Source organism: Pristiophorus japonicus, chromosome 5 (genome assembly GCF_044704955.1).
Source record: "Pristiophorus japonicus isolate sPriJap1 chromosome 5, sPriJap1.hap1, whole genome shotgun sequence".
In the NCBI taxonomy this organism is placed as follows: Eukaryota; Metazoa; Chordata; class Chondrichthyes; family Pristiophoridae; genus Pristiophorus; species Pristiophorus japonicus.
The window spans coordinates 36580256-36599099 of NC_091981.1; the positions used below are offsets into that span (position 1 = coordinate 36580256).

The following is an 18844-nucleotide window of genomic DNA, read 5'->3' on the forward strand; positions in this document are numbered from 1 at the left end:
CATCACAGAAGCACAACCACTACATACCTATTAATTATTAAATTATTTGGTGCATGGTATAAATAGAACACATTATGAAGACACACGGGATAGGAATTACATGTCAATCAAGGCACCGACCATAATTTAATCATGTGTTTGTTCCCCTAAATTATCAGATAAGCCTCTTGTGGGATTATGAATGCCATCCCATGAGTCTCCATAATAAGAACATAAGAACATAAGAATTAGGAACAGGAGTAGGCCATCTAGCCCCTCGAGCCTGCTCCGCCATTCAACAAGATCATGGCTGATCTGGCCGTGGACTCAGCTCCACTTACCCGCCCGCTCCCCATTACCCTTAATTCACTTATTGGTTAAAAATCTATCTATCTGTGACTTGAATACATTCAATGAGCTAGCCTCAACTGCTTCCTTGGGCAGACAATTCCACAGATTCACAACCCTCTGGGAGAAGAAATTCCTTCTCAACTCAGTTTTAAATTGGCTCCCCCGTATTTTGAGGCTGTGCCCCCTAGTTCTAGTCTCCCCGACCATTGGAAACAACCTCTCTGTCTCTATCTTGTCTATCCCTTTCATTATTTTAAATGTTTCTATAAGATCACCCCTCATCCTTCTGAACTCCAACGAGTAAAGACCCAGTCTACTCAATCGATCATCATAAGGTAACCCCCTCATCTCCGGAATCAGCCGAGTGAATCGTCTCTATACCCTCTCCAAAGCCAGTATATCCTTCCTTAAGTAAGGTGACCAAAACGACACGCAGTACTCCAGGTGCGGCCTCACCAATACCCTATACAGTTGCAGCAGGACCTCCCTGCTTTTGTACTCCATCCCTCTTGCAATGAAGACCAACATTCCATTCGCCTTCCCGATTACCTGCTGCACCTGCAAACTAACTTTTTGGGATTCATGCACAAGGACCCCTAGGTCCCTCTGCACCTCAGCATGTTGTAATTTCTCCCCATTCAAATAATATTCCCTTTTACTGTTTTTTTTCCCAAGGTGGATGACCTCACACTTTCCAACATTGTATTCCATCTGCCAAACCTTAGCCCATTCGCTTAACTTATCCAAATCTCTTTGCAGCCTCTCTGTGTCCTCTACACAACCCGCTTTCCCACTAATCTTTGTGTCATCTGCAAATGTTGTTACACTACACTCTGTCCCCTCTTCCAGGTCATCTATGTATATTGTAACGATCTTGAAACGATCCCGAGGCATAGAAGGCAAGTGCAGCTGTTACCTTCATTTCAACAGACAAGGCAGTCGACGTTCTGCTTCTGGGCTGCAAATCTGCTCTCAGCATATCACAGATCTCAACTTCTCTGCGGAAACGCAGCCTTTTGACACAATCAGCTCACTCATGTCCAGGAACAAACGCCTGGCTCGATAATGCCAATGTGGGTAAGGTCTCCTACCCATCAGCCTATGGGCTATGACATTCCTGGTGCGGTGAGCTCTAATCAATTCTCTAATAATGTACCCGCTATTTACAAACTTGAGAGGCCATAGTTAAATAGAAAGAAAGGGTTAAAAATTTGGGAATGCTGCTAACCGGCGGGCCTGCACAAACAGCACCGGTATTTTGGTGCTGCCTGCTAATTAACATCAATGATTTTGCAGTGTAAGGCGCTCTTTCCAGCACCAAGCTCAGCAGGAGGCCGAAGGTCCCGCCTGTCTCCTGCGTGCAGTGAAGGGAAATGGGGAAGAAGGAGTGAACCTGTAGGCCATGTACGGAACTATTGCTGTACCTGCCAACCAATGTTTGTTGATTTTTTAAGCAGTTAATGAAACAAATGCATCAGCGTTCTCTGTAATACTAATCTTTCCCCAATGGTTATTCTTGAAAGTGTTTAAATGTGTAGTAATCGTGCTAGCTTTTAGTGGGTCATGCATACACAACACAAAAAAAATGATGATAAATAATTGGATATGGAATTTTGAAGACATTAATTACAATTCCTTAAAATCTTAAGCAATTGAGTCCCGATTTGCTACGGTTGATGTTCTTGTGATGCTATCATAAAGATAAAAGAGACTTTATCAGAGATGATCTTCAACGTTACAATGCAGTTCATGGCAATCTAATGCTCTACAGTCAGTGTCAACTGTAGCTCAGTGGGTAGCACTCTTGCTTCTGAGTCAGAAGGTTGTGGGTTCATAATCCCACTCCAGGGATTTGAGTGCAAACAAATCTAGGCTGATACAGCAGCACTTTCGGATGAGGCCTTAAACTAAGACACCCTTTGCTCTCTCAAGTGGATGTAAATGATCTCATGGGACTATTTTGAAGAACAGTAGGGGAGTTATCCCCAGCATCCTGACCAATATTTATCCCTCAATTAACAAAAGGAAAAAAAAACATTATCTGGTCATTATCACGTAGGAGTTTGCTTATGTGCAATTTGGCTGCTGCGTTTCCTACATTACAACAGTGACTACACTCCAAAAGTACTTCATTGGCAGTAAAGCACTTTGAGACATTTGGTGGTTGTGAAAGACGCTATATAAATCCAAGTCTTACTTTCCTTTTAGGAATTTTTTTTATTTGCTGAGATTCCACCGAGGAATTTGCAGTTCTGTACAGGTGCTCAGTTCTGAGCTAATAGCTTGTTCCAGAAGGTTTCACTCATTGATTTACTGACTCATAAACACTGTAGGCCTCCTGGAAAGCCACCAGAAAATGCAACACCCCCGATGGGCAAAAAATTAAAGTATAAAAGAGGAACCTTGAAGTTCCGACATCCATCTGAGCTGTTTTCCCACTTGACAGCCTCCATCCTCGTATACAATACGCTGATTCCTGCCAGACTCATCTTGGCCAAAATCACAAAATCTAAAATGGATAACTACATAAGAATTAAGAGCAGGAGTAGGCCATTCAGCCGCTCAAGTCTGCTCTGCCATTCAATGAGATCATGGCTGATCTTCAACCTCAACTCCACTTTCCTGCACTATCCCCATGTCCCTAGATTCCCTTAATATCCAAAAATCTATCGATCTCTGTCTTGAATATACTCAAAGACTACGGGCTAGAATTTCCCCAAAGCCCTCCAACACCCGATTGCTGCCCAAAAAACTGCTACGGCTGGGAAGATTATCACCGGCAAAAACTTCGCGAAAATTTTTTTTTAAATTCGGCCAGTGAAAAATATGGGCCTTGCACCCCCAATCTGGGTGAAAACATTTCGGCTAGATTGGGCGGTGCCTAAAAAAAATGGGCGATAAATTTAAAAATCTATAAAAATTTACCCCGAGGCTACAGGTTAGGCCAAACACGAGAAAAAGAATAAAAATAATTTTTCAAAAAACCGAACTAAAAAAAATCATAAAAACATTCCCAACACAATTTTAAATTAAATCACCCAAACTGATTTTGAAAATAATTGTAAAAAACAAACCACTTAGCTTTTTCTTGCAGACCTACTTACCTACCTCCCAGCTCCGCTGATCCTCGCGGGCATTTAAAAAAAATGTTATACTAGCCTACGGGCCAGGGCAATCTGTGGACAGTGCACGCCGGTGATCCGCTACCCAGCGGGACTTCAAAACCGCCGGCATGTCTCAACTGGGGAATTTTTCGCCAACCCGGTTCTCGCCCAAAACAGCCAATACTGCTGAGAAACCAGGCAGTGAACCAGTGCAAATTCTAGCCCTGAGCCTCCACAGCCCCCTGGATTAGAGAATTTCAGATATTCAGCACCCTCTGAGTGAAATTTCTCCTCATCTCAGTCCAAACTGGTAGCAATGCGGTGGAGGAGGATTTCCTGGAGTGTATTAGGGATGGTTTTCTAGACCAATGTGTCGAGGAACCAACTAGAGAGCTGGCCATCCTAGACTGGGTGATGTGTAATGAGAAGGGACTAATTAGCAATCCTATTGTGCGAGGCCCCTTGGGGAAGAGTGACCATAATATGGTAGAATTCTTTATTAAGATGGAGAGTGACACAGTTAATTCGGAAACTAGGGTCCTGAACTTAAGGAAAGGCAACTTCGACAGTATGAGGCGTGAATTGGCTAGAATAGACTGGCAAAGGATACTTCAAAGGGTTGACGGTGGATAAGCAATGGCAAACATTTAAAGATCACATGTATGAACTTCAGCAATTGTACATCCCTGTCTGGAGTAAAAATAAAATGGGGAAGGTGGCTCAACCGTGGCTAACAAGGGAAATTAAGGATGGTGTTAAAACCAAGGAAGAGGCATATAAATTGGCTAGAAAAAGCAACAAACCTGAGGACTGGGAGAAATTTAGAATTCAACAGGGGAGGACTAAGGGTTGAATTAAGAGGGGAAAAATAGAGTGCGAGAGGAAACTTGCAGGGAACATAAAAACTGACTGCAAAAGTTTCTATAAATATGTGAAGAGAAAAAGATTAATGAAGACAAACGCAGGTCCCTTGCAGTCAGATTCAGGTGAACTTATAACGGGGAACAAAGAAACAAAGACCAATTGAACAAATACTTCGGTTCTGTCTTCACGAAGGAAGACACAAATAACCTTCCGGGTGTACTTGGGGACAGTGGGTCTAGTGAGAAGGAGGAACTGAAGGATATCCTTATTAGTTGGGAAATTGTGTTAGGGAAATTGATGGGATTGAAGGTCGATAAATCTTCGGGGCCTGATAGTCTGCATCCCAGAGTACTTAAGGAAGTGACCCTAGAAATATGGATGCATTGGTGATCATTTTCCAACAGTCTATCGACTCTGGATCAGTTCCTATGGACTGGAGGGTAGCTAATGTAACACCACTTTTTAAAAAAGGAGAGAGAGAGAAAACGGGTAATTATAGACCGGTTAGCCTGACATCAGTAGTGGGGAAAATGTTGGAATCAATTATTAAGTTTGAAATAGCGTGCATTTGGAAAGCAGTGACAGGATCGGTCCAAGTCAGCATGGATTTATGAAAGGGAAATCATGCTTGACAAATCTTCTGGAATTTTTTGAGGATGTAACTAGCAGAGTGGACAAGGGAGAACCAGTGGATGTGGTGTATTTGGACTTTCAAAAGGCTTTTGACAAGGTCCCGCACAAGTTGATTGGTGTGCAAAATTAAAGCACATGGTATTGGGGGTATTGCGTGTATAGAGAACTGGTTGGCACACAGGAAGCAGAGAGTCGGGATAAACGGGTCCTTTTCAGAATGGCAGGCAGTGACTAGTGGAATGCCGCAGGGCTCAGTGCTGGGACCCCAGCACTTTACAATATACATTAATGATTTAGATGAAGGAATTGAGTGTAATATCTCCAAGTTTGCAGATAACACTAAACTGGGTGGCGGTGTGAGCTGTGAGGAGGACGCTAAAAGGCTGCAGGGTGACTTGGACAGGTTAGGTGAGTGCGCAAATGCATGGCAGATGCAGTATAATGTGGATAAATGTGGGAGCAAAAACACAAAGACAGAATATTATCTGAATGGCGGCAGATTAGGAAAAGGGGAGGTGCAACGAGACCTGGGTGTCATGGTTCATCAGTCATTGAAAGTTGGCATGCAGGTACAGCAGGCGGTGAAGAAGGCAAATGGTATGTTGGCCTTCATAGCTAGGGGATTTGAGTATAGGAGCAGGGAGGTCTTACTGCAGTTGTACAGGGCCTTGGTGAGGCCTCACCTGGAATATTGTGTTCAGTTTTGGTCTCCTAATCTGAGGAAGGACGTTCTTGCTATTGAGGGAGTGCAGTGAAGGTTCACCAGACTGATTCCAGGGATGGCTGGACTGACATATGAGGAGAGACTGGATCAACTGAGCCTTTATTCACTGGAGTTTAGAAGGATGAGAGGGGATCTCATAGAAACGTATAAGATTCTGACGGGACTGGACAGGTTAGATGCGGGAAGAATGTTCCCGATGTTGGGGAAGTCCAGAACCAGGGGACATAGTCTTAGGATAGGGGTCGGCCATTTAGGACTGAGATGAGGAGAAACTTCTTCACTCAGAGAGTTGTTAACCTGTGGAATTCCCTGCCGCAGAGAGTTGTTGATGCCAGTTCATTGGATATATTCAAGAGAGAGTTAGATATGGCCCTTACGGCTAAATAGATCAAGGGGTATGGAGAGAAAGCAGGAAAGGGATACTGGGGGAATGATCACCCATGATCTTATTGAAGGGCCGAATGGCCTACTCCTGCACCTATTTTCTATGTTTCTATGTTTCTAAATGGCCGACCCCTTATCCTGAGACTGTGAGCCCTGGTTCTAGACTCGTCAACCAGAGGAAATATCCTCCCTGCATCTACCCTTTCAAGTCCTATAAGTATTTTGTATGTTTCAATGAGATCACCTCTCATTCTTCTAAACTCTAGAGAATATAAGCCTAGTCTACTCAATCTTTCCCCATAGGACAATCCCCCCATCCCAGGAATCAGTCTGTTGAATCTTCGTTGCACTCCTTCAATGGCAAGTATATCCTTCCTTAGGTAAGGAGACCAAAACTGTACACAATACTCCAGGTGCAGTTTCACCAGAGCCCTATATAATTGCAGTAAGACATCTTTAAATTTATATTCAAATCCTCTTGTAATAAAGGCCAACATACCATTTTCTTTCTTAATTGCTTGCTGTATCTGCATGTTAACTTTCAGTGATTCATGTACAAGGTCACCCAGGTTCCTCTGATCACCAACATTTCCCAATCTCTCACTACTTAAAAAATACTCTGCTTTTCTCTTTTTACTACCAAAATGGATAACTTCACATTTCTCCACATTATATTCCGGACATTATAAGCAGGCGTCAACTCGACATCGCACGCCATTTGACGTCACGCTCTGACTCATTACAATAATTTCAGTGAGCGCAGGCAACGGCAGTGCTGCCAAACTGCTGAAAATAGTGGCCGCCACGGTAACCACCGGCAATAGTGCGGCGGCCCCCATTTTTTCCCCTCAAATCTGGCGGTAATGGGTGGCATTAACCCCCCGAATTTTTAGCCCAAAGAACTTGAACTTATATAGCACCTTTTGCGACCATGGGGCATCCAAACGCATTTTACAGCCAAGTTTATTGAAGTGTCATCACTGTTGCAATGATCTCTCTCATCTGGAGGGAGGAGAGCATGCCGGGGGATCTCAGAGATGTAATAATCGTGACCGTCTTTAAAAAAGGGGTCAAGTCTAACTGTGGCAACTACAGAGAAATCTCCCTGCCATCAGCCACTGGAAAAGTCGTAGCTAGAGTCCTCCTCAACCTTCTTCCCGTGGCCGAGGAGCTCCTCCTGGAGTTACAGTGTGGATTTCGTCCCCTACGGGGCAAAATGGACATGATTTTTGCAGCGCGACAACTGCAGGAGAAATGCAGGGAACAGCACCAGCCCTTATACATGGCCTTCTTCGACCTTACAAAGGCCCTACACGAGGGTCTATGGAGCGTCCTCTTCCGTTTCAGATGCCCCCAAAAGTTCGTAACCAACTTCCGCCTGCTCCACGACGATATGCAGGCCGTGATCCGTACCAACGGATCCATCACAGACCCAATCCACATTCAGACGAGGGTCAAATAGGGCTGCATCATCGCCCCAACCCTCTACTCAATCTTTCTCGCTGCCATGCTCCATCTCACAGTCAACAAGCTCCCCACTGGAGTGGAACTAAACTACAGAACCAATGGGAACATGTTCAACCTGCGCCGTCTCCAGACCAGACCCAAGACCCCCCCAAACTCTGTCGTCGTGCTACAGTATGCGGACGACGCCTGCGTCTGCACACATAGAGGCTGCACTCCAGGACTTAGTCGACGTATTTATTGAGGCGTACGAAAGCATGGGCCTTACGGTAAACATCTGTAAGACAAGAGTCCTCCACCAGCCTGCCCTCACCACACAGCACTGCTCCCCAGTCACCAAGATCCACAGCGCGGCCCTGGACACCACAGATCACTTCCCATATCTCAGAAGCCTCCTATCAACAAGAGCAGGCATCGACGATGAGATCCAACACCGCCTCCAGTGCAACAGTGCAGCCTTCGGCCGCCTGAGGAAAAGAGTGTTTGAAGACCAGGCCCTCAAAACTGCCACAAAGCTCATGGTCTACAGGGCTGTAGTAATACCTGCCTTCCTGTACGGCTCAGAGACATGGACCATGTACAGTAGACACCTCAAGTTGCTGGAGAAATATCACCAACAATGTCTCCGCAAGATCCTACAAATCCCCTGGGAGGACAGGCGCACCAACATCAGCGTCATCATTCAGGCTAAGATCCCCAGCATTGAAGCACTGACCACACACGATCAGCTCCGCTGGGCATGCCACATAGTCCATATGCCAGACACGAGACTCCCAAAGCAAGTGCTCTACTCGGAGCTCCTTCACGGCAAACGAGCCAAAGGTGGGCAGAGGAAATGTTACAAGGACACCCTGAAAGCCTCCCTGATAAAGTGCGACATCTCCACTGACACCTGGGAGTCCCTGGCCCAAGACCGCCCTAAGTGGAGGAAGTGCATCCGAGAGGGCGCTGAGCACCTCGAGTCTCAGTGCCGAGAGCATGCAGAAATCAAGCACAGACAGCGGAAAGAGCATGCGGCAAACCAGTCCCACCCACCCCTTCCCTCAACAACTATCTGTCCCACCTGTGACAGAGACTGTGGCTCTCGTATTGGACTGTTCAGCCACCAAAGAACTTACCACAGGAGTGGAAGCAAGTCTTCATCAATTCCGAGGGACTGTCTATGATGATGATGATGAGTAGGAAATATGGCAACCAATTTGCACAAAGCATGGTCTCTCACAACGCAATGAGATTAATGACCAGATAATCTGTTTTACTGATGTTGGTTGAGGGATAAATATTGACCAGGACATCAGGAGAATTCTCCTGCTCTACTTCGAATAGTGCCACTGGAGCTTCTATGTCCACCTGAAGAGTGGCAGCTCAAACAGTGGAGAACTACCTCAGTACTGCACTGGAGTGTCAGTAAGATTATGTGCTCAAGTCCCTGGAGCGGGACTTGAAGCCACAACCTTCTGACTCAGAGGTGAGAAACTACCCACTGATCCAAGTCTGACACCTTGCTCTAAAAACTGATCAGTTTAGAATTACAGTCAGCTTATATATTACTAATTTGTCGAAGGTGAAAGGCTGAGGAAAACAGAATACTCTATTGGCTATAGTTTTGAGGGGAGGAATCAGAGATTCTCATACTCACTGGCAACTTTTCAGTAACATTCAGGAATCTAGGAAGGCCGGAAATTTACATCTCGCCAATGTCAGTGTGTTCTGATGTATGCTGAATGGTTAATATTCAGGTGGCTGTTACATTTTTGCATTTTCGAGAATGGTTCCGAAGTAAACCAAAAAATATATATTGTATAAATAAAGCTCAACAAAAATGTTGGCTCAAGGTTCAGCCCATTGGGGTCCATGCAGACAAGGAACTCTGCGGATACAATGAGCTGATATCGGTTGGGGTGAGGGTTGAAGTGATAGTTGGAGAGCTACAATTGCCTCCGCATCGTAGCTACCTCTCCCCACACCGACTATGAAGGAAACATCACCAGGGTTCCCAATTGCTGTTACCTGCGCACATGTGGATATCACTTGAAGATCGAATTGGACTTTGTCGTGATGATCCCAGAGTTGAATAACCTAACACTCGTTAGCAGCTCATACAAGGAGAAAGTGAATGTTATATTTTCAAGATTATTGGTCCAGCAGGATATTGGAATAATTTATATTAAGTTGCTATCAAGTTCAATTCAGTAAATGAGATGCTAAATGCACACTACACACAAGTGATCTGGGAAAACATATTTAATCCAGTAGCTAGGTGTTCCCCATATCTTATGCGAGTTGAGATAGTGAGGTCCCTGAATACATTCTAGGGTCATTCACACAAACAATGTTGGCTTGGTTTCATTCATTCTAGCACAGTAGGGATTAGCTTCCTGTGAACCCACATTTGGAGGGTGCTAGCAGGTTTGATTGTTAGCTCAACTTGCCAATACACAGAGACCTGTGCAGGGTCAGAGGCCATGCTTTTACCTTCCTGTTGAACAGAAAGAAGGTTAGTCTGCAAAATCTTGGCAGGGAAATAGAGATCTCCCTTCCTAAGTTTGCTGCCAGTCAGTTCCAGAAACAAGTTGAACAATTTGTTGTTCTCGATGTTAGGAGGAGCAAAGGAGGTTAAATTGAATTTTGCTGAAAATGGTATTCTCTATGTTCATATATTACACATAAAATAAGCCAGCTTCATGCATGCTTATCAGTCTGCATTCTGATGGTAGGAGAAGGCCACATGCAGGATTACAATATCTAGTTCACACAGAGGGTTGAACTGTTACCCTCCATAGGTCATGCTAGAGCATTGGCCAGTGAAGGGGTAATTCCTGATCATAGGGGGCATACGATCCGCTTAAAGAAGAAATCACTGATGTCGAATTGGTGAGAATACCTAGTACAGATCTGAAATTTGTAACAGTGAGGACCTGCATCATAAGTCAATGTTTTCAGGAGGGGGTAGAAAACTGGAGGGACAGAACTTAAAATGAGAACAATGTATAAAGACACAACCAAAACTCCAGGATATTCTGTTCGTTGTCATCAATTGAATCTCTTGAGCTATTGTTTGTGAAGTTGACAGTTTCTCTCTGGCCTTAATCCAGACTTGAACAAGGTTAAAGAGACCTTGGAAAAATAACATACTTTCAACCCAATAGTCGGCTCATTAGCGCCAGCCACGAATCTTACAATTATCATTTGTTATACATCACTATCATCCATAACAAGATACTTAAAAATACAAATTTTGAAGCAATTCGAACAGCTTTTGAAGTTTGGTATATTAAAGCACAGACAGTATTGAACAGTGCAATGCACTTTTATGGAGAGACTCATTTTAAATGTTAATTAATATGTTTTTCATAGGGTACTATAGTTTCCAATACTATAGGTTAATGCAGTGTCTGGGACAGCTGACCAAGATGCATTAAGTATACTAAACACGCAGCACCCAGCTATACATGTCAGTCTGGGTTTTTTAAATGCTTTGTGCTTCATGCACAGAGAACAAAAGAGTGCATCAAATACAAGAACACGCAAAACACCTGCCAATGAACTGCTCCAGGCAAGCTGAAACTAGTGAAGGACATTGAATCAGACATGCGCATAAACGACCGAGGAAGAAAGCCCAGGACAAGTCACGACAGAAAACGTGAAGGGAACACATCTCGGAGCATTTTCCCCTGCTGCAAGGAAGCAGGCGCTTTGTCTGCAGTTCGCTGCAGCTCACTGAGTCATTCAATGTGGCGAAGCAAGTTGGTCTCAAGACAGTCGCTGCCACGCTTACCCACTTTGAATAAATCCAACTACTGAATGGCAAACCCAAAGCACAACACAACACAACACTCCCATGTTGTTCGCAGGGCTGGACATTAATACCGAGCAATTTATTTCCATGCCGTAGCTGTCTGCTCAGCTCACTAGTGCACAGTAAAAATAAAGAGCCTTCAAAATTAAATATCTCACATTTTCATTGGGGCATAAACCAATTGGTTAGAAAACATTTTGCCATTTAAGTGTGCTTTTTTAAAATCCTTGCTATAGAGCTATCTGGAGCCTATCTGGAGAACTGCGCTCAGTTCTGGGCACCAGACCTCAGGAAAGATAGAATGGCCTTGGGAGGGGGTGCAGTGCAGATTCACCAGAATGATACTGGGGTTAAAAGGGATAAATTATGAGGAAAAGTTGCATAGGCTACACTTGTATTCTCTCGAGTATAGAAGATTAAGGGGTGATCTAATTGAGGTGTTTAAGATGATTAAAGGATTTGATCGGGTAGATGGAGAGAAACTATCTCCTCTGATGGGGGCAGTCCAGAACAAGGGGGCATTACCTTAAAATTAGTTCAGGGGTGATGTCAAAAACCACTTCTTCACACAAAGGGTAGTGGAAATAAGGAAAACTCCCCACCCCCACCCCCACCCCCAAAAAAAGCTGTTGAAGCTAGGTCAACTAAAATGTCAAAACTATGATTGATAGTTTTTTGTTAGGCAAGGGTATTAAGGGATATGGAAAAGCGGGTAAATGGAATTAAGATACAGATTACCCATGATCTAATTGAACAGCGGAACTGATTCGAGAGGCTGAATGGCCTACTCCAGTTACTACGTTCCAATAACCCATACTGATTGGTCGATCTCAGGTAGGGCAGTGATAGGTCTTCTACAGCTAATGGGTTTGGGGAAGGGGAAGAGAGTAAAGGGGAAATCTATTCAGGGGCCCAGTCCCTGATCACAATGCAGTTGACCCCTGTTGGAAGTAAATGCGTCTGGGCATAACTGAGCGCAGCAATGATGATACTGTGTTTGCAGTCTGTTAACATTCACTTCTTCGGGAGAGTAAAAGAAAATAGATCATAACAAATAAATGATCAATGTGTTGCAGAATTAAGGTGGTCATTCTAATTGTTTAGACGATAACAATTATTTTGGAACACTTGACCTGAGTGGGAAGTATTGGACCCCATACTCGCAATGAAACATGTTCCACTTGGCCCACTTCAATCCCAGAATTAGATACAGCACGGCTTTCTTCTGCATTGGGCTGTAAACACACTGACTAAGAAAATTCACATACACATTTCAGGAATTCCTCCACCTCTATGCCCTTTACACTGTTACTATCCCAGTCTATATATTAGGAGAATTGAAGTCCCCCATTATCAGTGCTCTGTAGTTCTTGGAGCTTTCTGTAATTTGCCTGCATTTTGCTCTTCTCTCTCCTTCTCACTATTTGATGGCCTATAGTATGCACCCAGTACTGCAATATCTCCTCTATTGTTCCTTAATTCTAACCAAATAGATTCTGTCTTTGGCCCCTCAACTATATCATTCCTCTCCAGTGCTATAATACTTTCTTTAAATAATACTGCCACCCCTCTCCTCTGTTTTTTCCTTCCCTATCTTTCCTGAATACTTTGTGGCCAGGAATATTAAGCTTCCAACCCTTCCCTTCTTTGAGCCAAGTCTCTGTTATTGCCATTATATCATGGTCCCAATATGCTCCTTTTTTGCTCCCTTGCAATACTCACTATTCTATAACCATGCATGCTTATAAACCACCACCCCTTCCCGAGGGCAACTAGGGTTGGGCAAAGCCAGCCTAGCCAGCGAGAATGAATACGGAATAAAAACAAGCCACTAGGAAACGTATGAGCATGACAAAACTTGACTACTTCCCTTTGGAAGGGCCCAGCCTCCATTCAGTGTTTCCCAGCAGAGAGGCCAACTAAAAGCTGGCAACAACTCGTGACTGACCCCATATACCATTCCCGCAGGGCATGTGCTAGTACATAAGGGGTTGCTTCTTATCATTTTCAATAGCTGTCAAAACAACGATTGCAAAACATGTACAGAGCCACAATAGTGAGAATTCATCACCATATATATTAATAGACAGTGTCATGTCATAAGGTAGTTACAAATTTGAAAAAAATCTGAAATATTGCAATGCACAGGCAAAATATAAAAGTCACCCAACTCAAATCAGAATACCCTTATTGGGTATGACAATTATATTGTAGTTAGAGAGTTTTTTTGAAAAAAGCAATAGCTTTTTGTCCCAACTCAAGCGTATTGTACTGGGTACTTGGGCTTCTAATCATCACGAAAATGTCTGGTTTTGGACACGGAGGGTTAAAAACTGCAGACACTACGTAGTATAGCATTTTACTATCACTTTACCTTTGGCATCTTGAAAAGGTTTATATCTATTACAGTAACTCTGATAAGAGAGACTGACAATCATTTTGCACTTTATTAAAATACACCTTCATGAAAAGTGTTCGACAAAGTTTATTTTTGTTAGTTTAAGAATCTGTGATGCAATGGAAATAAAGCAGACCAAAGCACATCATTGCATACTTAAATGATATGATGGAAACATTACAGAAAGGCTTCACAAAAGTCTCCCTTTATGAAGACCTTGCCCCTTTTAAGCACAGACTTTTTTTTTCTAAACTAGGTTCTCTTTTCACTTGTAGAGCTATAACTTCCTCATCAAACAGTCTCACTTAATTTAGAACAGAGCGGTGGAATTCCCCTGCCCTTATACCAGAGCCTAAAATAGTTTGATGCTCAAACTCAGTCAAACTAAGGTACTAATGTATTTGTAATTCCTCTCAAACCTCTGCAGAGAGGAGCCAAACAGGTTGAAATATTGGATTGTACTGATAGCCTCTCCCAGGGGAGGACAGCTGGGCATGTAATAGCTGAATAAATCCATTCCTACCTTCTGAGCGGCAACCTTTTACATTAGTAAAACAAAGATGTGAAATGTGTAAAAAGTATCTTTGCAAATAAATTATGAACAGATGGGAGAATGGACAAACAGCTGCAGCAGTGTATACTAAAATCCAAGCAAATACATATAACTTGCAAGATAATAACCAGCCAGATGTCCTTACATCAGTTTTCAACCTGGGGCGAAATAAAAAGCTAAACACTTTATTTTTTGTCTAACATGGAATTCTGAAATTACTTTTTTTTAAATTCATTCTCGAAATGTGGCTATCGCTGGCAAAGTCGCTACTTATTGCCCATCCCTAGTTGCCCAAAATGAGTTACTTGCTAGGCCACTTCAGAGAGCAGTTAAAAGTTAACCATGTTGGTGTGGCTAGAGTCACACACTGGCCAGACTAGGTAAGGACGGCAGGTTTTCTTCCCTACTGGGCATTAGTAGCTGGGTTTTTAAACAATAAACCAACAGCTTTTATGGTCACTTTTTCTAATATCAGCTTTTTATCTCCACAATTATTTTTAAACTGAAGTCAAATATTCAAACTGGGATTTGAACTTGCATTCTCTGGATTATTAGTCCAGGCATTTGAATTACTACAGAGTGACTTGGTGCAATTTCAAACCCCTCAATGTTGGACTGCTCGACACAGCCACCCATCACAGGGGGAAGGGAGCTGAGTGGAGACCAGATACCTCCCTGCAGAGAGAGAGGAAGGCAGAAAGTCTGGCAGGGGAGACAATTCAGCCCACCATCCCTCACCCACCTCTGAACATGTGGCAGGAAGGTATTGCGGCAGTAGCCTGGCCACAAGTTGCCCATCCACCTTCCTGACTACAGCAGGTGAGCATCTCTGTGTCACAAGACAAAGAGGATGGGGGGAAATTTAGAGGGAAACACAAAGAAAGAATATTTTGTTGCAGACAATCACAGAATTGATATAGTTTTAGTAGCATGTGTTTAAGCAGGTCTTAAAGTATTATTTCTCTTTCACCCTACGCATCTCCATATTAAAAAAATAAAGTAGTGTGGATGTGTAAACATTGACCTTATCCTAACCACTGACTATATCACATGGCGAGGCAATAAGCACAAAAATACTTTAGACACTATAATGGAAGGCTATGTAACAAGCAGAACTCATTCAAGAACTATAACCTGCTAAGGAGACACAGTGGTGCCTGGAATAGTCCAAACTGATTTTTTTAATTGATCTTAGATATGCTTCTGTGAGAAGGTGTTGATCAGAGGTCATGCAATTCCTCACAGAAAGCTTCACAACAATAGATGAAGAATCACACCTCCCAGTAGTCAGTTTCTCAAATCCACAAAGGCAAGAGCCTGGAAGCATGTTACTTGGGCTCGTTCCCCTCCTGCTCTCTGGGCAGGGCACCTTACACCCTGGGCTGGGCACTTCACCCTCCTGCTCCCTGGGCTGGGTACCTCGCCCTCCTGCTCCCTGGGCTGGGCACCTCACCCTCCTGCTTTCTGGGCTGGGCACCTCACCCTCCTATACCCTGGCCTGGGCATCTCACCCTCCTGCTCCCTGGGCTGGGCACTTCACCCTCCTATACCCTGGCCTGGGCACCTCACCCTCCTGCTTCCTTGGCTGGGCACCTCACCCTCCTATACCCTGGGCTGGGCACCTCACCCTCCTTCCTACACACTGGGCTGGGATTGGTCCAATGACCTGGGGGAAAGGAGAAAATACCTTAAAATGTGGGAATGGTACCGTCAGTAAAGGACAATCACACACCCCTCGAAGGTAAAGGTTAGTGAGAAGGCAGTGAGCCAACAAGGTGACTTCATTGAAACAAACCCTCGTTTTCATCCATGGCAGGTGTTCAAAATAAGTCAACTCTCAAAACAGCCAACCCTTCTAGAGAATAGTCTGCTATATGTTTACTCCCACAAGGGAAAGATTATAGCAATAAGAGATTCGCTGATTATACAACACGACTCTGAGTAACGGGCAGATAGAAACAAGTTATGGGGCAGCATAGCTGAAGATCTACCATGAAGATACATCAGTGTCAGCACCCTAAACAAATATCAGGAGGGTTTGTCTGGGTGCAGTTATTCATAGTGTCAAGCTCAATAATCACACTGTTTATATTGCGGGTTCTAGGTGTGGGTGAAGTTATTACACAAATATGGAACACTAAGCCTGTGGAGTTGCTTTGTCATCTAAACGGGGCCCAATACTCAGCCAAACACAATATACAGAGCAACCAGCGACGTGTGCAGGTGCAGGCAACGAACGTCTCCATTTGGTGCTTTCTGTTCCTGAAAATACAAAGAGAGTCTCCCTCTGTAACCTGTTCAGACAACCAAAGCGGGACAAAGACATGTTTTGAAAACATGGATGCAAATAAACAGGACGTGCTACAGAATTTTAAAAAAAAATTTGTAACGGGGTTCGCGCTCTGTGGATGATGTTACCCTGCCTTTGAAATCGATGTGAATGATAAAGTGTCTGCGGATCATGGTGCTTGGGGAATGGGCCCCATTCTCACAGAGTGACCGCCTTGCAGAAGGAATGAGAGCAACAACAAAAAATACAGATCCCACTAATGTCAAGAACCACTTTGCCTCGGTACATAGAATCAGAGAGGAATGGCCCAGGCTTAAAAGCACCATAAATTGCCTGTGCAGGTAGCAGGCAGTGATATGGGGGGGGGGGGGGGGGGGGGTCTCGCTAATCTGTGGAACTTCTCCGTAACTCAGATGCTATATTTAAAAAATAAAACAAGGAGAAGGTATTAGTGGATGTGGAGACTGCGTTCGCTGGTCGATTTGAGCAGGTCAATGGGCCCCGCGTGTGAATAATGTGTGGGTGAAATTGACCCGAGCTGTTTCAGGGCGCCTCAGTACTGGGAACTCGGGCTCAAAGCCAAGCTTCAGGACTCGGAGTCTTATAGTTTGAGACTCACTGACCGGCTCCAATCCCTTGCTCCACTCCCTACCTCTCTGGGTAACCCAGGTTTGCTCCCGACCGCTGCCCCTCACCCCCTTCCTACAGGTAAGCAAGCCTGTCGCCTCCTTTGATGCTAAAAGCCCACAGTGTCTTACCTCCGAACAAGTGAGGCGACAGGTGAGCGGGCAGGGATCCGATGAGCAACCGGGGAGCTCCTTGGCCTCCTGGCCGCTCCCCCGTGCTCTCCTCCGGGGTGCTGCCCTCCGACTCCTCCTGCGAGCTGTAGGTGCCTCCGCTGTTAGGGATAGTGAGCGACTGGTTGCGGCTGCTGGCTGCCATCGACCTGGGGCCCCCGGCAGGCGAGGGGCCGTAGTGGTAGCGGCCGCTAGCCAGCGTTGTTGGCACCCCGGCCCCGGCTCCCGAGCCGTGCCCCGAGCCGCTGGAACCGGCGGCCGATCGGTTGCTGCCGTTACTGCTAGCCGTGTTGGAGGGCAAATCCGAGCCCGAGTAAGCCCGGGTCCGACCGTTCGTCGCCGGGCTACTCTGCTTCGCCCCCATGGGGGAGCCTTGGAGCAGGAGGAGGTCACGGAAGGGGTTTGCAGTTGTCCTTTGGAGACGGTCCCGGGTCCTCCTCCAGCAAACTTCTGGTCCACTTTTGCACGGTCTGGCTCTCTTTCTTCCCAAAATGGTCCCAGGTTTCTCTCTCGCTCTCTCTCTCTCTCGAATCCCCTTTCTCCACGGAATAACTGCCCGGCGAGGTCTCTCAATAGCTGTCCATGGCTGGTAGACGTTGTAAAAAGAGCACTTGTATGTGTGTGTGCGTGTGTGTGTGAAGAATAGAAGGATCCCAAAAAAGAGACACGGAGTCACCCCAGCCCAAACCCCCTCTCCTGCGGGGGCTGACAAGGTTCAGCAAGTGCCCCGGGCTCGGGTGCTCTGTAGCCAGTGTGAATGCTGTGCCGGTCCGACTCTTGAACCACCTCCTGCCGATGTTACTTGGGCGTGCAGCTGCCCTTCTCTCTCCGCCATCGCAGTCTTAAACCAAGAGCATGGCATGTACATATATATATATCTATAAACACACAAGAGGTGAGCTGTTGCTTTTTTGTTTAACTGTCCCCTTTCCCTTGCTCACGCCCAGGGAACTCCTCGCTCTCCCCGCGACAGGGAGACACGGAAATGCCGACTCGCACACATCATTCGAGTCAAGAGGACGGCCAGACTGACACGGAGAGACACTCAATGACTGACTGCCCCCTTCTCGCGTCAGGGCACGTCACAAACACCAGGAACAATGAGAGAGAGAGAGAGAGAGAGAGAGATTGAACAATACAGGGAGCGATCAGAGTAACAATGAGAGAGAGAGATTGAGCAATACAGGGAGCGATCAGAGTAACAATGAGAGAGGGAGATTGAACAATACAGGGAGCGATCAGAGTAACAATGAGAGAGAGAGAGAGATTGAACAATACAGGGAGTGATCAGAGTAACAATGAGAGAGAGAGATTGAACAATACAGGGAGCGATCAGAGTAACAATGAGAGAGCAAGATTAAGCAATACAGGGAGCGATCAGAGTAACAATGAGAGAGAGAGATTGAACAATACAGGCGGCGATCAGAGTAACAATGAGATATTGAACAACACTGGGAGTGATCAGAGTAACAATGAGAGAGCGAGATTGAACAATACAGGGAGT

General features: G+C 45.0%; 1 protein-coding gene across 1 annotated transcript in view; it reads right to left on the reverse strand.

Annotated features, from left to right (window-relative positions):
• The window catches only part of znrf2b (zinc and ring finger 2b), a 204294-nt gene extending 185925 nt beyond the window's left edge, over positions 1-18369 (reverse strand). The window contains exon 1 of the mRNA XM_070879832.1: positions 17302-18369. Within this exon, the coding sequence (XP_070735933.1) occupies positions 17302-17704 (403 nt within the window). The 5' untranslated portion in view covers positions 17705-18369. The remainder of the gene's footprint in view (positions 1-17301) is intronic.
• Positions 18370-18844: the final 475 nt, after the last annotated feature.